Source organism: Ciona intestinalis, unplaced genomic scaffold (assembly GCF_000224145.3).
Source record: "Ciona intestinalis unplaced genomic scaffold, KH HT000034.2, whole genome shotgun sequence".
NCBI lineage: Eukaryota > Metazoa > Chordata > Ascidiacea > Phlebobranchia > Cionidae > Ciona > Ciona intestinalis.
The window spans coordinates 668,283-687,689 of NW_004190356.2; the positions used below are offsets into that span (position 1 = coordinate 668,283).

At 34.1% G+C, this 19,407-nt stretch overlaps 2 protein-coding genes across 4 annotated transcripts in view; both read right to left on the reverse strand.

Moving 5' to 3' along the window:
* Window positions 1-19,407, reverse strand: part of LOC100176679 (integrator complex subunit 3-like) — a 33,412-nt gene that overhangs the window by 9,297 nt on the left and 4,708 nt on the right. The window contains exons 8-22 of one of the 3 annotated variants that reach the window (XM_009862744.3): window positions 19,177-19,284; window positions 18,120-18,239; window positions 17,781-17,935; window positions 16,972-17,212; window positions 16,148-16,304; window positions 15,663-15,773; window positions 15,292-15,393; window positions 15,066-15,144; window positions 14,080-14,191; window positions 13,243-13,355; window positions 11,575-11,739; window positions 11,086-11,245; window positions 10,383-10,527; window positions 9,912-10,074; window positions 8,020-8,202 (exon numbers count right to left, since the gene is read on the reverse strand). In XM_009862744.3, coding sequence (XP_009861046.1) covers window positions 8,020-8,202; window positions 9,912-10,074; window positions 10,383-10,527; window positions 11,086-11,245; window positions 11,575-11,739; window positions 13,243-13,355; window positions 14,080-14,191; window positions 15,066-15,144; window positions 15,292-15,393; window positions 15,663-15,773; window positions 16,148-16,304; window positions 16,972-17,212; window positions 17,781-17,935; window positions 18,120-18,239; window positions 19,177-19,284 — 2,114 coding nt within the window. Of the gene's footprint in view, window positions 1-8,019; window positions 8,203-8,402; window positions 8,660-9,911; window positions 10,075-10,382; window positions 10,528-11,085; window positions 11,246-11,574; window positions 11,740-13,242; window positions 13,356-14,079; window positions 14,192-15,065; window positions 15,145-15,291; window positions 15,397-15,662; window positions 15,774-16,147; window positions 16,305-16,971; window positions 17,213-17,780; window positions 17,936-18,119; window positions 18,240-19,176; window positions 19,285-19,407 lie in introns of those variants that run through there. The other 2 variants (XM_009862743.3, XM_018815105.2) reach the window with 2 other exon arrangements.
* On the reverse strand, window positions 4,679-8,013 carry LOC100178997 (beta-1,4-N-acetylgalactosaminyltransferase bre-4). The gene is made up of 5 exons (XM_002124287.5): window positions 6,894-8,013; window positions 6,682-6,822; window positions 6,353-6,503; window positions 5,201-5,931; window positions 4,679-4,843 (listed from the first exon to the last, which is right to left on the reverse strand). Exons 1-4 carry the CDS (start codon window positions 7,714-7,716, stop codon window positions 5,730-5,732), a joined length of 1,317 nt encoding a protein of 438 aa, XP_002124323.2. The 5' UTR covers window positions 7,717-8,013; the 3' UTR covers window positions 4,679-4,843; window positions 5,201-5,729.

Here is a 19,407-nt window from a genome sequence, read left to right on the forward strand (position 1 = left end):
CACGCGAGGATAAAGTAAGTTACATTCATTCATTCACATTCAAGTGGCTTATGCCAAATATAGATAAAGTGTGTAGCAATATCATATTTGTGGCAAAAGTCTTAGCTTTATTATTATTATAAATTAAACAGCATTTGTATTCTTTATAGATTATGTACCCTACTTTGTAGGTAAAGGTAACACTGACACTAACAGTAACACGTTAAAAACTTAAGTACGCAGTGTAGCAAAGAATGTTTATACTCGATTTTTACAGGGTATATTATTAGATTCTGTTATTTACATGCACTCCCAATAAAAAAAAATAATTTATAAATTAATTTAGTGCTGAAAATTAACAAAGATTTTGAAGTGTCCCATTTTACCCCATCCGTTTGCGAACTGCTATAAAAGCATCTGGTTTGCGAATCGCAGAATAACTCATTTTCAAGTGTTGTCAATCAAAAGAAACCGCCTATTTTGAGAATATTTGCCATAAATTAGCATAATATAACCGTATCTATTGGTCGACCTCATTCCATACATATGCTAAATCATTTTTTAGTCATGAACTGCGACGTGAGAGTATGATACAAGATTCCAACCACGCGCTCAGACATTGGCTAAGCTAGCGGATTCTCCCGCAGACTGCTATGTTGCTCGTAATGCATACGCCATACATGACTCTTTGTTATGTAACAATGGGCAATCTACCTAGCGAATTGTTATATTTTCTCAACCCTAGGATATTATTTTATGACGAACCACAAGAAATGTAGTATATTGTTTTTTCATGTGAACCATATGAAATTTGTGATGGAAGCATTACTTCAACTGGAATTTTTGCGCCAAATATTTTTAAAGCATCTGGTTTTGTGAAAGTAAAGCATGAAATAATCATTAATCATGCTTAATTGCACCGTGTTTCCGATAAAGGAAAGTTTCAAAATAACTTCCGTATACTTTTTCCCTGCTCTACACTCGCTTCATTGTCCGTTGTGACGTAACACATTTATCTGTGTCGAAATATAACTCACGGTATTTGATTGCGTCATAATCGGGATTGTCTCTACATGTTATGCGTGAACAATAAGATTGAATTGATAAGCTTAGAACGCGTGTATAATCATGATTGATTCTTGTTCTGTATGTTGATATGTAGTAAATGAAACTTTTCCTTCTATCCTATATTATTTATCATGAAACATTCTTACATATAGATGTTGTATCTTGTGTATTGCAAGTAAAAAATATGGCGACGATCGGACTTAGATCGGTTTACCAGTGGTACCATGAAACAAGATTGACCACGTGGATTGACATGTTTTTAATTGAACTCGTGGGCTACGACCCATACCCACGAGAATCCCTTGTGTGAAATTAAAAAATAGTTGTTTTGGAGGATAGCAGAAGAAAAAGTTTATTATCTGTGCCGCGCGTGTATACACGAGTTATTTACACACTTAACTGCAATGTAGCTTTTATAGTAAAGTTCACGTTATTTAACACTACATCGAAAATCGCGGCCTCAATTTGAAAATTCTTCGATATGCTCTTGCCGTTATGTTATTATTTCGCTCACGGCAATGGGTACTGAAATTCCAATTTGTACTGTAAGTTAGTAAGACTTTTAGTTTTCGGTTACATGTGCGCAGGCATGGCCCTCTCAATACACGGCCTAGGAATACACCTAAACTGCTAAGAAATGAAGAAGCCTATTAACGCGAACAATGCCCATTATAATGCATTGTTACATCACGGTTTCATGAATGGTTGCGTTCTTGGCGTTTGCAGTGTTTTTGTTGGAATAAAAACTTATTTTGATTAAACGAGGTAGTATCTTACGCAGATACTAGAAATAGTGTTTACAGCACATGCAGCAAAGATAAAGGATTGCTGACAAAATGTGCATTAATGCTATGATTAACGCATTTGAAATAACAAGCATTCTTTGAACATAAAGATGCAGTTCGAGGGTTGCGCCACTAACTTGTGGTTGCGCGTATATGTGTAGTGTTCCATTTTAAACCACTGTCTTTGCAAAAAAATAAAAGTGCGTATCTGTGGATAACGTTAATGCTTTCTTTGATTCGATTTATTTTAGATAATGTATTTGTCACATATGATACACCAGTCATCAGTAACAGCACAAAAACATGTTAGAATCCTCTTAAGTCCAAACGAATAGAACGTCCTGTCTACTCCCAAACACCTATTTGCGCGGGTGATATAAAAACTTCCAAGTAACATGATATAAAAAGTTTACACATCGGGAACCTGTCCGTAGAGTTCTTTTTGGCATTGTTTTCGTTATGGCGTATAAATAAAAAAAAAACAGTATGATATTAAGATAAGAATCTACTTCTATTTCATATTAAAGTATCATAATAAATTTACTATATTTGCACTGCTAGGCGAGCATCGACGTTAGCACGTTATATTCACTGTTTTAAAGCGCTAGCCAATTGTCTACCGACCCCACTCCTACAAACTGTCGAAACAGCGAGTCTGTTTCTGAGGTAATTAAAACAATACAAAAAAACATTATTTTTTTAGTTAAGGATCGCACGATTAGCATTTGCATTATTATTACCGGCATCCCGAAATTAACATCACGTTTTAAAGCGGCGACAAGTTTACCTCTTTAAGTTAACGAATCAATACACGGCTCCAAAGTTGTACAAAACGTATATTTATATAGCTCTTTAGTAAATTAATTTTTCAACGATACAAGAGAGCATAGCTTTAATGGTAGTGAGGTAATTTGTGTAAAAATATTAAACAATAAATCTGATTTCCTTACTTGAATACCATTGGCTTGAGCTCCCGGACACAAAGAACTCACAGTAGAAAGGTACATGCATGTCCTTGTATCAGTAGCACTACCTGATCCACATGTTTTAGAACAAGTCCCATTCTGCCATGTTGTGTAGTAAGGACACATATGTCCATTACACACTCGAGTGTCGGTCTCTTGGTTTAAATTGTTTGCACCACAACCTACACCCTGGAGAACAAGCAGTTGGACATATTATTTTGATAAACAGTAATCATATGATTTACAAGATAGTAGAGTAGGGGCATTACTGTTCATAGATCGTGGATTCTGGTCATAGAGTCCAACTCATTCCTAATTCTCTATATAATTGTACTATTTGTACCTAAGTGGAATTTTTCTAATTGCTTATAAGAAAAAGGGTCACCTCCGCTAACCCACATACAGAATCACACAATTTATTTTTAAGGTAATTATTTTACAAACCTGTGGACTTGGACCATTTGCGGCAAGACAGACTCTTGATCGAGTATAAGATCCACTACCACAAGTTTTGCTGCATGACGAGAATGAAGACCATATTGAAAATACGGGACAACTTACGGTGTTGCAACTCTCCGATACGTTCTGCACACTCGATCCCTTGCCCCCTGTATGAACAGTTATATGATAAACTCTCTGGACTATATTTTACAGTTGGGCCGTTCTTTTTTTATTAAACATACAACATTTATAAATATTTTGAATGAATGAACTTCCGTTATCCTCGCGTGGCCGGAAAACGACAGTCGTTACAACACGGGTGTTAATACACCTCGTGGTAGCTTACGAGCTGTATGTTACTTTGTGGACGATTATTTTTTGATTATGTATGGCTAATAATTTGGACAACCCATTAGTGACCACTGGAGCAATTGCCGTTCAGTGTTTTGCCCAAGGACACATACGCAACATTGGTAGCAGCGACGAGGCCTGAACCCATTACCTCTGGGTTACAGGCAGGCGCGCTAACCACTTTACCACGGCGCCGGACATTTTCTGTTTTATGTATCGCTTCGCGTGCGTCCAGAATTGATTTTTTGTGCACACTAGATTTTTGGACGAAAGAACATTTATAGTAAGACTCACCCTCACACGAAGCAACGACGTTACCCCCTACATCTTTACAAAGTCTTGTCCTTGCTCTTGTACCACTGCCGCAGTTCTGGCTGCAACTTGACGTCGTCCATGTTGTCCACGTACCAGTGCAGGTACCAAGGCATTGATATACAAACTTAAGACTGGAAAATAAGTAAGATTAATGTATTCACTACGGTAGTTACGAGCAGATTTTAGTTTATTTGACAGCTACCTTTTTTATATGATAATTTTGTAGAATTGTTTTAACCATAGTGGTTAAGTTAAACGACTGTCATTGTGACGTTAATACTCGCCCCTTTGTTGCTATTAATTTATGCGACATTGATTTTCGATCGAATAAAAATAGTTAAAATAATAAATTAAAAGTAATAACTGTTAAAAACATACTGACGCCTTCATGTTTACCCAACATTTGGGTTTCATACTACTGTATTTGATTGTCTCCACTGTTACGGTTAAGTTTCATTATTGGAGAACACACGGTGTAGGTAACATGGAGAGGCGAGAAATAACCCTTATGACACGGCACTGGAAACTAAACATTCAAATGCTTTTTTTACAAGTATAGTAGGATGGGGGAAGATGGGACATCTTTGGCGCATAATATCCGAATATCCTGATCGTGTTTTAAACAGTTAACAACGGTCTATGGGAGTCTTGAGCATATAGTTTTATAATTCTTCAAAAGTTCCTTGTTTACCACCACATTGGACGAGAAAATAGAGTTAAAATGTGTCCCAACTTCCCCCAACCTACTATGAGTTATATATTTTACTCACGTGCAACCCGCTTCGGTGGAACAAGTTAAAGTGCTGGAGGTGGTGGCCAAGTCACATACACCGGTACAAGACGAGACAACCTCGTTGATAAAACCGACACTGTTTCCGCACTGCAAGTTGGCACATCCGGTGTACATCTCCATATAATAATCATTTCTACACGTGGTCGCTGAAACAAAATGCCAGACTTATTGTAAATCCAAATATTTTTTTTTAATTTAAAAACATTACAATCTAAAGTTGAATTCGGTTAAACAATCATTGACCGATTTTGACTCAAATACGTTTTTTATTGTTGAACGGGAAGTTCCAAACTAATGCGCTTGGTAACTGGACGCAGGTTTCCTACGACCATACTACAAATTACTTTTATTCGGTTGCAGCGACCCATTGGCCTACTGGGAGTACTTTACATTTACGGTTGAAGTTTTTAAGGCGTAAGATTTTTATAGAAACACTAATCCGACAGTTACATTCTGATTCGGCAAAAAAACAAACAATACAAAATATTTGCACATTTACTTACTAGCAGTTGGTGTGCAGTTCCTCGATCGCTCTCTTGTAGCTGCAGTGGGGCTTGGTATGTAGTTACCCCATGTACCCCACCCTTGCGATAACACATTTCCAATGCACAGGATCAGAAAACACGAAAGTATTCTCAACATAACCACGCGTGATTCCAAGTAAAATTAAACAATAATTTCTAGTGCGAGCTACACTCGTCTAAATGTTGTTTTCGAATAAACACAACCGTGTCTTGCATAAGATGAAACGCCCAAATAGAATGAGAAAATTCGTAGTTCCTTCCGTTGCATAGAAGCAGGAAAATATTAATTGAATGTTCTAGCAACAGTTGGTAACTGGATCCTTCAGTTTCCCCATCAACGCAAAATGCCGGAAGATATGAGAATAATAATAACAGCGAGGTGCTGTTTATTGTTATGCAAATATTGTATTGCCGTTTAACCGAATCTACATACGCATTGCATGAGATATTTGATGAGCTAATTGTGCATGATGTAATGACGTCATGCTTACATCATCGTTACGTCACGTTAACCATTATTTTCAGGTGGTTGATCCTCGGCGAGTTGATGATACAACCAAAGGAGTGCGTCAAAGCATGAGAAGAGACGATCGTTGCCGAAATTCTTTTTCATCTTCTGCATAAGTTTGAGTAGTTTTGGTGTAGGTCCTCCTACATCAACGGTTATGTTCGTAAACAACCGAAGTTGAGTTTTTGAAACAACACGATACCTAAAAATGTATTGGTTTACGCTGTTTAGTATTCATAAATCAAAATGAGTTCCTGTAAAGTCTAAACAATAAAAAGCGTTACAATTGATACATTATAGGAAAACTACTACATTGTGAAATGTAATTTTAATATTTGAACTAATGTTTTTTTCAAACAGACAGCCATAAGTTCTCGAACTATAATGAACCTAAGGTCAACAAATATAACAATATAGTACGGTGAGGGAAGATGGGACACCTTTGACACATAATATCCAAGTATCCTGATCGCGTTTTAAACAATTAGCAATGCTCTATATAGAAGTCGATTTATAATTTTTAAATGTTCTTTGTTTACTACCAAATGGGACGAGAAAAATCTTCCCCCACCCTACTATAACCCCCACACAATTCCATTAACAACCATGTAAAATCTAAATACCGGAGATTACTTAATCCATCTCGGTTCTGTCGCTGCAAAGATTGTTTAAGAAGAAGATAACGCATGGCACTCATTGGGTTTTCACCGTCGTGTGAGTGGGCGATCATACGATACGTGCATTTCTCTGTTTCACTTCGGTCAATTTTATAACCTGGAAGCATAAAAAATAAATATACAACATGTTTTAACATTTTACTGAAAGCGCGGAAGTGCCATCAGTTACTTGTGTGTTATACAAATGAAACTTATTTATATAGTTTAGCTAGTAACGAGTTTTTCATGTCAATTTCAATACGCACAGCTACGAACATTACCACACACCCCCTCACCTCTTCTCCAAGTTCTAAGAAACAAATCATCATCTTCTGCCCCCCAACCCCAGTATAAGTTGGAAAATCCATTCACGCTGAGAAATTGTTCCTTCGTGAAAACCGATACACCTCCAAAAACTTCCATTTTAGTCGCTTCATCTGTTGAAAAATTTAGTATTACAATACAAAACATTGAGTTATCGTTATTAAATGAAACATTCAACACTTACATGGAATGGGAGAACAGAGGCCAAGGTCGTAGCTCATTGTTCCGTAGTGAAATTTGTCAACAGACATCGACAAATGCCTCGGATTACTTCGGTCGTGATCGGAAATTTTCGGACAGTGGTAAGTACAATGATCGTTTTCAAGCAGCAAATCGACGTCATGGAAAATGTAGCAGTCGTAATCATCTTCAAGTAAAGCTTGTGCAAACCCGATATTCATTAAGATGGCTCGGTTAAACAAAGAGCCATGAACCTGACGGATGACGTAGATCGTGTATTCGATTTGCTGACGCTGCAGAATCGGGTGAAGGTGACTCAGCAAATGTTTCAAGTGATTCTCTCTGTCACGAAACGGAACAATAACCGCCACTTTATAACGAGCACGACATTTCGGTGGTCGGTAGCTACCGCCAGGTGTTACTTGAAGATTATTCTTACTTATGACGTCATAGCTTGGTGGGGGAGTAGGTGGTAGTGGAAACATTAAAGCACCAATCAGCTTTGCCGCGGATGGATCGCAAAAATCAAGTGTGGCGTCATCAGATGCTACTTTTGACGTGGACGGTAAATACCCTACAACGTCATCACCTTCTAATTCAACGCTGATAGAATCTAAATGAAATCTTGACCACAAGAAACGATCAACATGATTCACCAATCTTTGTAAGGCGGGGTAAGGTTCAGGTCTGGACGATGCATACCGAAAACACGTAACCCCGATCAGTAGCAAGCCGATTTGAACCAGAAAAACGCAGCATGTCAGTTTTAACAACTTCACCTTGGTTGATTTACCAAAACGGTTGACAATTTTGTGCAATTGTTCCATTGAAATGTTCTTGTTAAATTGAGATACTGTTTATCGGGCAATATTTCTGACTGCAAATCTCAATAAACTCGATGTCACGACTTCTGTCTCACAACAAACTGCTTGCTGAACTAATCAAAAATATTTCCCGCGTTTTCTCAACTTAAAAACATAACTACATGTCTAATGCATTACGTAACAAAACCCTTAAACGACCGAACAAACGCACCTATGACGACATATTCTATACAAACAAAATGCAACATACGATGGATATATGTTGCCGACTGGTACCATCCACATACTATATATTAAAACGCAAACCTTTGCCGCAACCCCTTTCGTGGTGGTGTGTTCCTCGGTTTACTCTTACTTAGCAACACAGTGAGATGTTCGGCAAGTTCCTTCATGTGTCCTATTGCCCAGTGACGTAGTAATGACGTAGCGAAGCGGTCACCATCACCAAACTGACGTGAAATCACGTGCTTAACCATTTCTTGCGTCGGTCTAAATTTTATATTTTATTATTGGCAATTTAAACCACATAGCAACGATGTGTGCGGACTTTTCCTAATTTCTAATCTTAATTAAACTAACTATTAACATTCTAGGAAGGACTATTTCAAAACAGGGCAGTAGAAAGTAAACAATATAATAAAGTTAATATTTTATGATTTTGTTATACATTTATACCGAAGAAGCATAAATCACAACACACTAGACGTCTTTAATAGTTTAGTGAACGTTTTTTTAGTAATCTAGAAACGTTTAGGGTTGGGTGACAGTTCTTCTTATGGGAATTCCATGCGTTGTCGCACGGCCGAATTGATTTACTCCGATGTTTCGATTTAACCTCATTTTAGTTATTGTTTCGTTTTTTTTTTGAAAATTAATGGCATCTTTAGATAACATGCAAGTATATCCATATACACGACTTGATGTTTCGTTGGTATGTCTCTTCATTCTGATTAATTAGAAAAACAATGTTTCAATAGCGACCAATTATAAAAGGTATGAGCCATAGAAACACCGAGTGGTCCAACCCATTGTTTCGTAGACGGCAAACAGAACGTCAATTTGTGTTCAAAATAACCCAGCGGGTGTAGGGAAATGGATTTTCGGTAAATTGAAGAAAATACTTTGAACTTACACAAACTTAAAAGTTGGAAAGGGTAAAAAACATTGACAATTTGTTCTCGTTGTTGAAAAAAGTTACAAACGGAATTTGGAAGTAGTTTTACATTTTAAAAAAGAAAACGCAAACAAAACCAAACAAGTTTGTTTAAACTTTAAACCCATTGCAAACGCTCTTGGTTTTTGGACACTCTGAGTACGAAAAGTGTTTTAAAAGCGTCTCCGCTTGAACGGTGATACTTTGATTATACTTGGGCCAAGCGGCATTGCAAATGCGCCGCCACTGCGCGTGCGCAGGTGGGACCGATAATGCGAGACCAACAAAATACGGTGCGGAAGAAAATATTATTAAACACATCGTTCAAACTCCCAAGGAACAATTCTACCATCCACACTAAGATGTCGTGCCGAAACGTTTTTAGCCGAGGGACGAGGGTTGTAGGGTATTTGGTCCGACCTTGTGCGCACGCGTAGTTAGTATTTATATGTTAAAGATGAAAGGATGGTGTAGTGTAGTTGCAACAACAAATAACAAATACCTTTGTGAGTTGTTGTGATGTACGATTAATTACTAATTATATTATTAATAATATATATAAAATGTGTATTTATTTATAACAGAATAATTTAATAATATACATAATTAATTATGTGTGTTTAATGACCAATAAAAAACAAATTATGCTGTTTTCACACAAAGGGAATTGAAAACCAGAAATCTGTCGATTGAGTAAATATCAATCTATATTCTCTAACCATCAACCTTAAGATTTCCTGTGAATCTTGTTCATTACGAATGTCTAGCGATTTTATTTAAAAATGTTGAAATACATATTAGGATTTTATTTAGGTCAAGAAATAAAAGACTAAAGACATAGAATTAATTCAGATCTTTAGAAATGAGTTGGAAAAGAACAAAAACAACTGTTTGAGTTGAAAAGATTTATGTGGTACTTCGTATGTGTGTGTACAACTGTTTAGATATGCAAGGTTCATAAAATAAGACATTCCGCAATCACATTAACTATATAAACACTTCGTTTCAGTATAATTTCAAAATATATATTTCTAATATCACCAACCTTTGATGACGAAATGCAAGCAACAGCATGGAAAGAGCTTCTGGGTGATTTTTTGAATTTAATTTTTGTAGAAGTGGTAGAGCTAAATCAGGTTGTAAGTCGTGCACTGCGAATAATTGCCACACACAATACTGCTCAAAACTTTCCCATTCCAGACTTGAAACTGAATAAAACACAGTTTTTGATAATCCTTATGTGAATAAATGAGAATTGTAGTTATTTTAATGCAGGTCTTCTTAGGAACTTGTTTTTTCACAGATATCTTTTGTTTTCCTTTTTTAGGAATATTTTTCAAGACTTTACCAACATTCACCCAACAGACGAGCATAAAAAAAAACTTTCAAACATCATTTTTAAAATGAAGTTATCCAGTAGACTCAATACTGAAACAGCCAACTTTTTAAAGGCAAGTAAAAGTAAACTACATGTCCAATACATAACATAGCTCAATAAGGCATGTTTACTACTTACCTAATACATTGAGTATCCCATCTTTTTTCATCATACATAGACTTCCCATCATAATTAAACATTGGAGTTCTTCTAGTTGTTGTGGGTCAAGCACCGCAACTATTATGTTCAGCAACTCACTGTTTCCAATGCAATGTTCAGGAAACTGAAGATATAATTGCATTATTTACTAATGGATTGCACAAAGTTAGGTGTGTAGTTTGTGGGTGAGGTTGCTACAACGCATACGAAGTATCACATACATTGGGCATGTGCTTTAAACTTGTATTTGAGAAACAGATTTTAGGACTCAGTCTCAGGGTTACAGTTTTTATGTACAAATGGATATGTATGCATGTCCAATACTAAGGCATTTTGTTTTACTACTTTGTACATAAAACCATGCAGTAAAAGTACTTTTTAAGGGCAAAGATATAGTTGTGTCATGCCTTTCTCGTTTTTTTTTTACGTTTTTTACTTCATTGGTAACCAGAGTATTCCAGACATGTAAAGGCACTACCACAAGCTGTGTTGTTGGTATGCACATGTGACACTTTTTATTATATAACATAACGGTTACTCTAATTGATGTGTATTTACTTCTTAACATTAGGCCTATATGCAATTATAAAAATGTAATTTTGCACACATGAAAGTGGTCAGTTTGTATCAAAGATAATTGACACAGGTGGTGATTAGATACAACGTTGATATTTGATATTACCTCTTTATAAACATGGGGTACAAGAAACACGAGCATGGTGCTGTTATCTTCCTGACAATGCTTAAGATCCATCATAAGACAGTTGTATACGTCACCAAGTTGTGTATTTTGTGCGAAGGATTCGTATATAAACATGTTGTCTTCATTTAATGTTTGGTTTCTGGTATAATTAAAACAATATGTAAACAAAATTAAATACAGAAAAAAAAGGCAAATTAAAAAATATAAACAATTAATAACACGATCTTTGTTATCGCTTTTAAAAAGATAAATAAAGAATAAACATATATATGTTATATTCGGTTATAAGTGTTTAAGGAAATAGAAAAAAAAAATTTAAAGAAAGTCTCCTTAACTGAGAAAACACGCTGTAAGCTACAGTAGAGAAATTTTATTACAGGACATACAAAGTCTTATTTTCTTAAAAGAACTTGATAGTCTGGTAAAGAAAAACAGCAAAAATCCAAAGACTATATCACAAAAACTCACTTGACAGCCAAAAAGAAAAGAAGATGATATCCCAAACGAGATTGGATGCTGTACATCTCTGAAAGAAGAGAGAGGAGGACACCAAACGAATCTTCGTCTTTTTTACTCTGACATAAGTTACGGAAAATCACATAAAGTGGTTTCTCCACACATCTCTCTAAATATCTGTATTGGAAAAAAAAATTTTTAAATTAAAAAGAATTTCAAATAAAGCTTTAAAATTTAAAATAAAATCAAAACCTTTAAGAGGAACACCAACGAAAAATGAAAATTAGTATATAAATAAAATGTTCAAATGTGATCTAACGGCACCACCAAAACTTCAATACCCCAAAGAGCTTCTAAAAAATCGGAGAACTGGAGTAAAAATAATTTGACAATGCATTGGATTTCCCATTAGAAAAAAGGCCATTCAACTTAAACCATTTCTGATTTCTAAACTACTAAATATAAATTAAATTTTATTTTTGGTATAATTTGGCATAAGCAATGCTTCTACTTTGTGAATATATGTATAAAAAAAAACTGGGCAATTTTTAAGGTAGAATTCATGTCGCAAATTGCATTTGCGAAAGACAAACCTTCTTTAGCGATGGACAAACAGTTATCAAACATATAAAAAAACAGGGAACTTTGTGTAAGACGGGCGCATTCGCAGTAAGGTCAACATAGAAGGCAGAAGATTTTTTTATGTAAGCTTTTTAGCTCTGCTAATGTGTTTAATGTGAACAACCAACTTTTTTCTAAAGAAAATTGTGAACCAGGTACTATTGACCAGTGGGACAAAGTAAAAATTTTAATATAAAAAGTGCTAAAAATTAACTAATAGGATAAAAAATGTTGAGTCAGCATAATATGTAGGTATGTTTAAACGAAAAATTATAACATAATAAAGTCTATATTTTATTATTTTAATACCTTCTCAAAAAAGAAGCATTCATTATGCGGAGTCAAAACCAAAAATGAGTTTTTCTTAATGGTTTAGAAACTAGAAACCCTCAAAGTTGAGTGACACTTTTTCCTAAGAGAAATCCCATGCATATCCGACTGCCGATTTTTGTACGACAGTGTTTGAATTTGAGGTTTAAATAAAAAAAATGCTTAAATCTGTTTCGTTTTTTAGACTTGGGTGGTACCTTAAGATTACAGTTTGAGCATTTTTAGCAATACACAAATTTTGACTTTTCATTTGTTATCCCTTTGACGAGCTGATTTTAAAGTTGGTAAATATATTCCCATATAGATGGAATTGAATCATTGGAACTTAAATTTATAATTTGTGCGATAAATGATTACTAATTAATCCTAATGAATCAAAAGGTGTGAAATTTACACCTAAAAAAACCATTCAAGTATTTTACTATGCCAGATACAACAGCAGCAAATTTAATAATATGTATAGTAGGGTGGGGGAAGATGGGACACCTTTTCTTTCAATTTTCTCGTCCCCTTTGGTAGTAAACAAAGAACATTTAAAGAATTATAAAACCATATCCTCGCGTCTTCCATAGACCGTTGCTAATTGTTTAAAACACAATCAGAATATTTAGATATTATGTGCTAAAGGTTTCCTGTCTTCCCCCACCCTACTATATATACATAAAAAGTGCAAACTATATGATTCCAAGTTACGATAAATTACAGAAATGTCTATTTTACATAACATACTCATCGGTGATGTCGCATGAAGCAAGCGTGATGATTGATTTACAAAAATGATCAGAAAGTAGTTGAGTTAAACAAGATGAGAGGGGTGTTGATACTTCGTTGTCGAATTCATCCTATGTGTGCAATAGATATCGTATTACAACGAGGATAGAAATCTTTTATAAAGTTATACAAAGGATTAAATAACCTTTAACCTAAAAAAGAAGTGGATGCAGTTAATTTTTCTGAAATTTTAATTTAAATTCTGTTTAAATTTAAATTTGAAAAATGATTTGCGTCACTTATAACAACGAAATATGTTAAAAGTTGATTTTAGCCAAAACTTTTTCAAAACTTGCTAAAAACCATTTATTCTAAATATAAATCACAATTTAACTGTAAACACAAAACACATTTTTAACTCAAAATTTAGAAGCAGGAGCCCCAGAGTAACATAGAGATCAAATAAAATTGTTGTTTCTTTGCTGACAAATGATGTTATTACCTTGTTTTTAAATAAAATACGAGCCATATTCTTAAAAATTACATGTTTTCAAACTAAGTTACTAAAAACAATTCAAATGCTATGGTGACCTTTTCATCTTACAAAACATACTGCTTGAATTGATAATAAGACGCCAGAGACCAATTTCAATAAAGAAATATGCAAAGAATATAGGGACCTATTCCAAAATAAGTTTTTTTTTAGTTTCTATGTTGCTGGTTAAACGTTTAAGTTCGACAAATATCGTCACCTGGACCCTTGTAATAATTCTAATGTGACAGACAAAATAACGATAATACTATCAGAGCTAAATACAAAATTATAATTTCAAAACACAACTATCTATTACGAACCATAGATAAGACATGATCAATTATATCTTGCATTCTTTCACATCTTTCATCAAGATCTGTTAAATCTGCTCGTTGTAACTGACCAATTAGATCGCGAAGTGTGTCATCCAATCTGTGCAAATATAATAAGATAGTAAGTTGGTGGATGCTTCTTTAACATTTGATTTTTAGACGCAAAGTTGCTTTACAAGTATTGAGTTTCAGGCGTTTCGATTTCCTAATTATCTGGGGTATGCGGCGCGCACCTGTGCGTTGACTATGATGTCATATACGTCATTATATATGTGCGCATTAGTATTTTTTTGCGGGAATTCGCAACACAAACTTTGCACTACCTTTCTTATAGCTGCGTATAAATTTAATGTAATTTGCCCATTAAACGTGGCAACAGGCAGTAATATACAACCTAAATATGTTTCAGAAGCATAACTGCTTTATATTTACGATGTTTTTCTCAACCATGCAGCATGTTTATTACGAAATAGTAAGGATTCACACGTGGATTCATTGCGTCACAATAGCGATTGTCTGGCCTGGTAATTGATTAGGACACAATAGCAATTCACGCGTTGATAGTTTGGTCATAATACCGATTGTCCCCTTGGTTATTTTATCTGCAGGACTTGAATACAGGTTGAATATTCGCCTTTTCACGCATGCGATCAAGTAAAGTATTAAAATGTTTGCAATAAATACTTTTTACACGGGTAAATGTAACGTATTGCGCTCCTTCTTTAGTGATTAGAATGAGACCGCTAGACGGCTTAAGCGATAAAAAATGGGTATGCCGCATACCTATAAATATTCTGAGGTATGCGCCGTATACCCACATACCCAGGATCGGCGCCCATGTTGAGTTTACTTACCAATACTAATACATACTTTTTGTAAAACCACCACAAATAAACAATGGCTATACATATTCTGTACATATTTCTGTCTTTGAAAAGAATTCCAAAATATTTTCTGTTTAACAAAATAATTACCTCTCCATGTCCGAGTTAATATCTCGCGGTTCTGGTGTAGGGGATTCCCGCCATATATTTAAATCTGTGCCTTTTTTTCCTGAAAACATCATATTGTTTAAAGAAGAGAATTTGAATAAATTCATTCGGTTACAATATAAATATGCTTATATATTTTTGAGCGGTTTATAGTTTAATGCAGAATCACAAAGAAACTGAAGCATTTGATGATCCATGCCATGATTACCATAATCCTCTTCATCGTCACTGAAGATCGCATTCGAGTCGTGACTGACATCAACATCATTGTTACCGGACTTCCTTTCCAAAGTTTCGTTGTCAGAATCATCTGCTGAGGTATGAAACTTTAAAATAAAATTTACTATTCTCAAAATGTAACTGAAAAGTAGCTCATACAACAACACAGAGGCAGCTTAAGACCGCCAGGAATCTTAATGTATAAATTGGTGTTATTAAGATTTTTACAAATGGAAAAAAAATATTGCTTTAAGAGAGTTATAGGACTTTGGTTATATAATCTAAAAATATCCTTGACTTACTACCAAATGGTATGAGAAAAAAGAATGAAAACAGTTTTATTTCACAAACACCAGTTACCATCGTCAATGACCATTGGTTCCTCTTCTATGATGTCATCGCTTCGTTTTCCTGGTAACAAAGAAGTTTCTGAGGCCTCCAATGGTATGGTTGGGGTTAAAGGTGGTTTGCCTGAAACGAAAGCTCTGTTAAGTTCACTATCAATAATTATCCTTGTGCGGGGTGGCAACTTATAACACAGAAAACCGATGTGGATTATATATGATGGCGTCATACACCTAGGCTCATGTGCAATGCGTTATGCCCAATGGTAAGTTACTTCCTGTGTGAATTTTTTCTTTTTAAAAGCTAGCTTTGAACAAACTACTAGTAGTCACTTATTTAGGCAATTTTTGTGTTAACAGTTTTGCTTACAAACACCCTCAATGATAGAAGCATTAAGCACCAAACTTGGCATCTTCAGGTTAAAATGCAGGTGTTATAAACATTGTGCAATAAAGACGGTCTAAAAAAGACAAATTAATTGTTTAAAAGTTAAAACAAACCATCAGCAATTGGAAGAGAACAAAATTCACTAAGATTGGCACGAATAAGTCCACGAAGCTCATTATCAAGCTTGGGGTTGTCAAGAATAGGTGACAAGGATTGGACGACACGTTTTTCAAGTATTGTCCTCAATGCCAAGTGAACTCCTTGTTTTATCTGCATAGAAGAATTTTAGGACACCTTTTTTCTGGGTACAGATTTTTGGTTTAAAATTGTAAAGGGAAAATGCCTATTTGTAAGATGTATGAAAGAATTGATGTAATATTATACACACTGATGTCTGTTATAATCCTTTTTCAATTGTTGGTTGAACTTTTCGTTTCATCAATCAAATGAACTAGTTGGAGATAAAATCAAATCAAGAAGCTATGGAATGTAATAAAAACAAATTTGCTAATAATAAACTTAAACAAGTAATAAAACAATAAAAATAAACAGGTTGACAGATGTAGTGCAATATTTAACATGAGACCCAACAGTATCATCACTATCATTATATGTCTTGTCTAGTGTCTACACAAATCATTTCGAAACACAAACACGTATTTCCCAATAGGATTGTTATTTTAGCTATGTTCAATCGAAAAATAACATAACCAAGTCTATGTTGTACATATTTTAATATACCATTGTCCATTATTGTTATTATAGAAGAAGCATTCATTGTATCAAATTAAACATAAACAATATATAATTTTCCTAAGCCTCCACTGGAAACGTCAAAGTTAAGTGACACTTTTATTTCTAAAATGATGGCACAGCCAGTCATTTTTTTAATGTTTTACAATTACATGATGAAAGTTCTATCAGATGAAAAATTTACCTGAGCATTAATAGGAGGATGAAACTCAACCATCGTTCGACATAAAAAGTCCAACAAACTTGTGGTGATGGCTGGATGACTTCGGATGCTCTGATGCATCACCAGGACTCCTGGTTCAATATCCATGATGCTGTTTTTATCCGGGGAATAGAAAAGCCAATCCCAAAAAAGAGCGAGGTTGCTATATGAGGTTGCGATGCGTGACGTGCATGTTGATAGTAACCAACCAATCACAGCCCATCTATAAATCATGTGACCAACATATTATTGTAAGAAAAACAACAAGTGAGCAGGGCTTAAATATAGAAGAATCTATAAAATAGTTCTCCGTTTTCGTATTGACTTTGCTACTGCTAATGGCAAAGGGTAAAATGTCATATAGAGAATATTAAAATATTGGTATTTAAAATTAACTTGCAGGAGTTTTTTTTACATTCAACTACTGTATGCCACAAATTGATTGACTGTAATTACCAATGTATTTCATGAGCAATACTATAACAAACAAAAGAGCAGAGCTCTAATAAAAGAGACATGAATATTATGACTTCTTAGGGAAATATATAAAATAACACATAGCAAAGTTTGTGCTTTGCACTACCACTACTACCAATCTACCATAAACTAAGTAAGATTACCTTAGTTACTAAAAGAACTTAAAATAAAAGATCAATATGTTTACAGGCACTAATAATGTACTATAATAGTTAAAAGAACATGAGTAGATTCTAGGTTCACTGTAACAACAGTAACATGTTCTTTTTTTTAAATTACCAACCAACTGTTTATCAAGAAAAAATTAATATTACCTTGGTATAATATCAGAAGACAAAATTTCATTTGATGGATAAATACATCCACATATGTATCGTATAAGGTCGCTACGTAAGGTTTGACTATCGGGTGTTGCAAGATATTGACGTTGGAACCAATCCTGGTAGCGTTTGTGGTTTCCAAACCTTACCTGAACAAAATAAGATAATTCTTTTAAATTTCTAAACTGACTACAGAATCATTATTCATTATCTGATCTCTCTACTGTGTGTTCTAGCTGCGAAGACAAATTGGTAAATCATAAACATCACATTCACATATAATTATGATACAACATCACAAAAGATATGATCATATCACTATTTATAACAAACCTTGAGAAGAATAAAGTTAAGTTTATTTTCCATATCTGGTGTAACTCGACATGTGAGAAATTTACGTGAAGTTCGAGTTTGCAGCAAACTTAAGACGCCAGTGAAGGATGGTGATAAGGTCTGCAATATTCAAACTTTTATGCACGGAAATTAACAGCCGAAAATATATAATTATAAAATATAAAAAGGCAAACTATGTTTATTTTAGGTCCAAAAGATGTTATTTTAAATTATTACAGTATGCGTGAATTGTTTAAATTTTAGAATACAACTGACAACAGTTTAAGCCAGGAATATGGATTCAAGATATTTTTAAAGAGCATACCAACAAAAAAATCTGAAATATAGATAAAGACACCCAAATGAAATATAAAGGTACCATTAAAGTTTTTAAAAACGAAACAGCTTCTGAAATAATGTAGAACAAAACTTTAAATCGAACAGCCTAGGTAAAAAAAAATGATGTGCTACAATACATGGTATTTCCCATAAGAAATAGTTCACTCAATTTGACCATTTCTAGTGTCTAAAGTATAGGAAACTATTTAATTTTTTATTTGTATTTATTACAGTAAACGCTTCTTTTTTGTGAATATCAATAAAAATATATAATATATATATAAAATATTTATAGCCTTTTTTATATATATGTATAAAATATTTATAGTTTTACTTTTTCGAAGAAACGTAGCTAAGTTTCTTTAATTTTTCAAATAAAACACAAAATGCTGAGTTAGCACTCTTTTTTGAATTAGTTCATTTTCAATCCTTGTATGATATTAAAACGTTCATTATGTTTCCCTGGTACCAGCTGTATGACTTCCATTTAAAAAAAGTCTGTCGACCGTATTGAAGATAGTGCTGAGTCATCATAATGTGGTACATAGCTTGCGTTCAATCGAAAAATTAAACCATTTAAAGTTCATACTTGATATATATTTAAAAAGAAAACATTCATTCAACCAACGCACCCAAAAATGATTTTTTTCAGATTCTTTCGTTTTTAAAAACATTTTTAAGCATTCGTTTTTTAAAACATTATCTTGAAAACACAAACCTCTGGTTTATAAAGAACATCAGACCATAATCGTTCAATCTCTGGTATTCTCGCAACTGCTGACATTAATCGAATAAGATCCCTTCCGATGCAACAACACTCCATCCACTAGGTGGAAACACAGAATTAATAACAAAAAATTCATTCAGCTTAAACTTTTCAAAACTTTGCTATAATGTATTATATATATATAGTTAATATATATTATAATATAATGATTATATTTTTAGT

Excerpts from the sequence above, each read along its gene's own strand:
- LOC100178997 (XM_002124287.5), bottom strand. The coding sequence starts at position 7,716 with ATGGAACAATTGCACAAAATTGTCAACCGTTTTGGTAAATCAACCAAG. Across the intron at positions 6,504-6,681 it reads TCTTAGAACTTGGAGAAGAG|GTTATAAAATTGACCGAAGT; the intron begins GTGAGGGGGTGT and ends TTATGCTTCCAG. Across the intron at positions 5,932-6,352 it reads GATGGATTAAGTAATCTCCG|GTATCGTGTTGTTTCAAAAA; the intron begins GTATTTAGATTT and ends ATACATTTTTAG.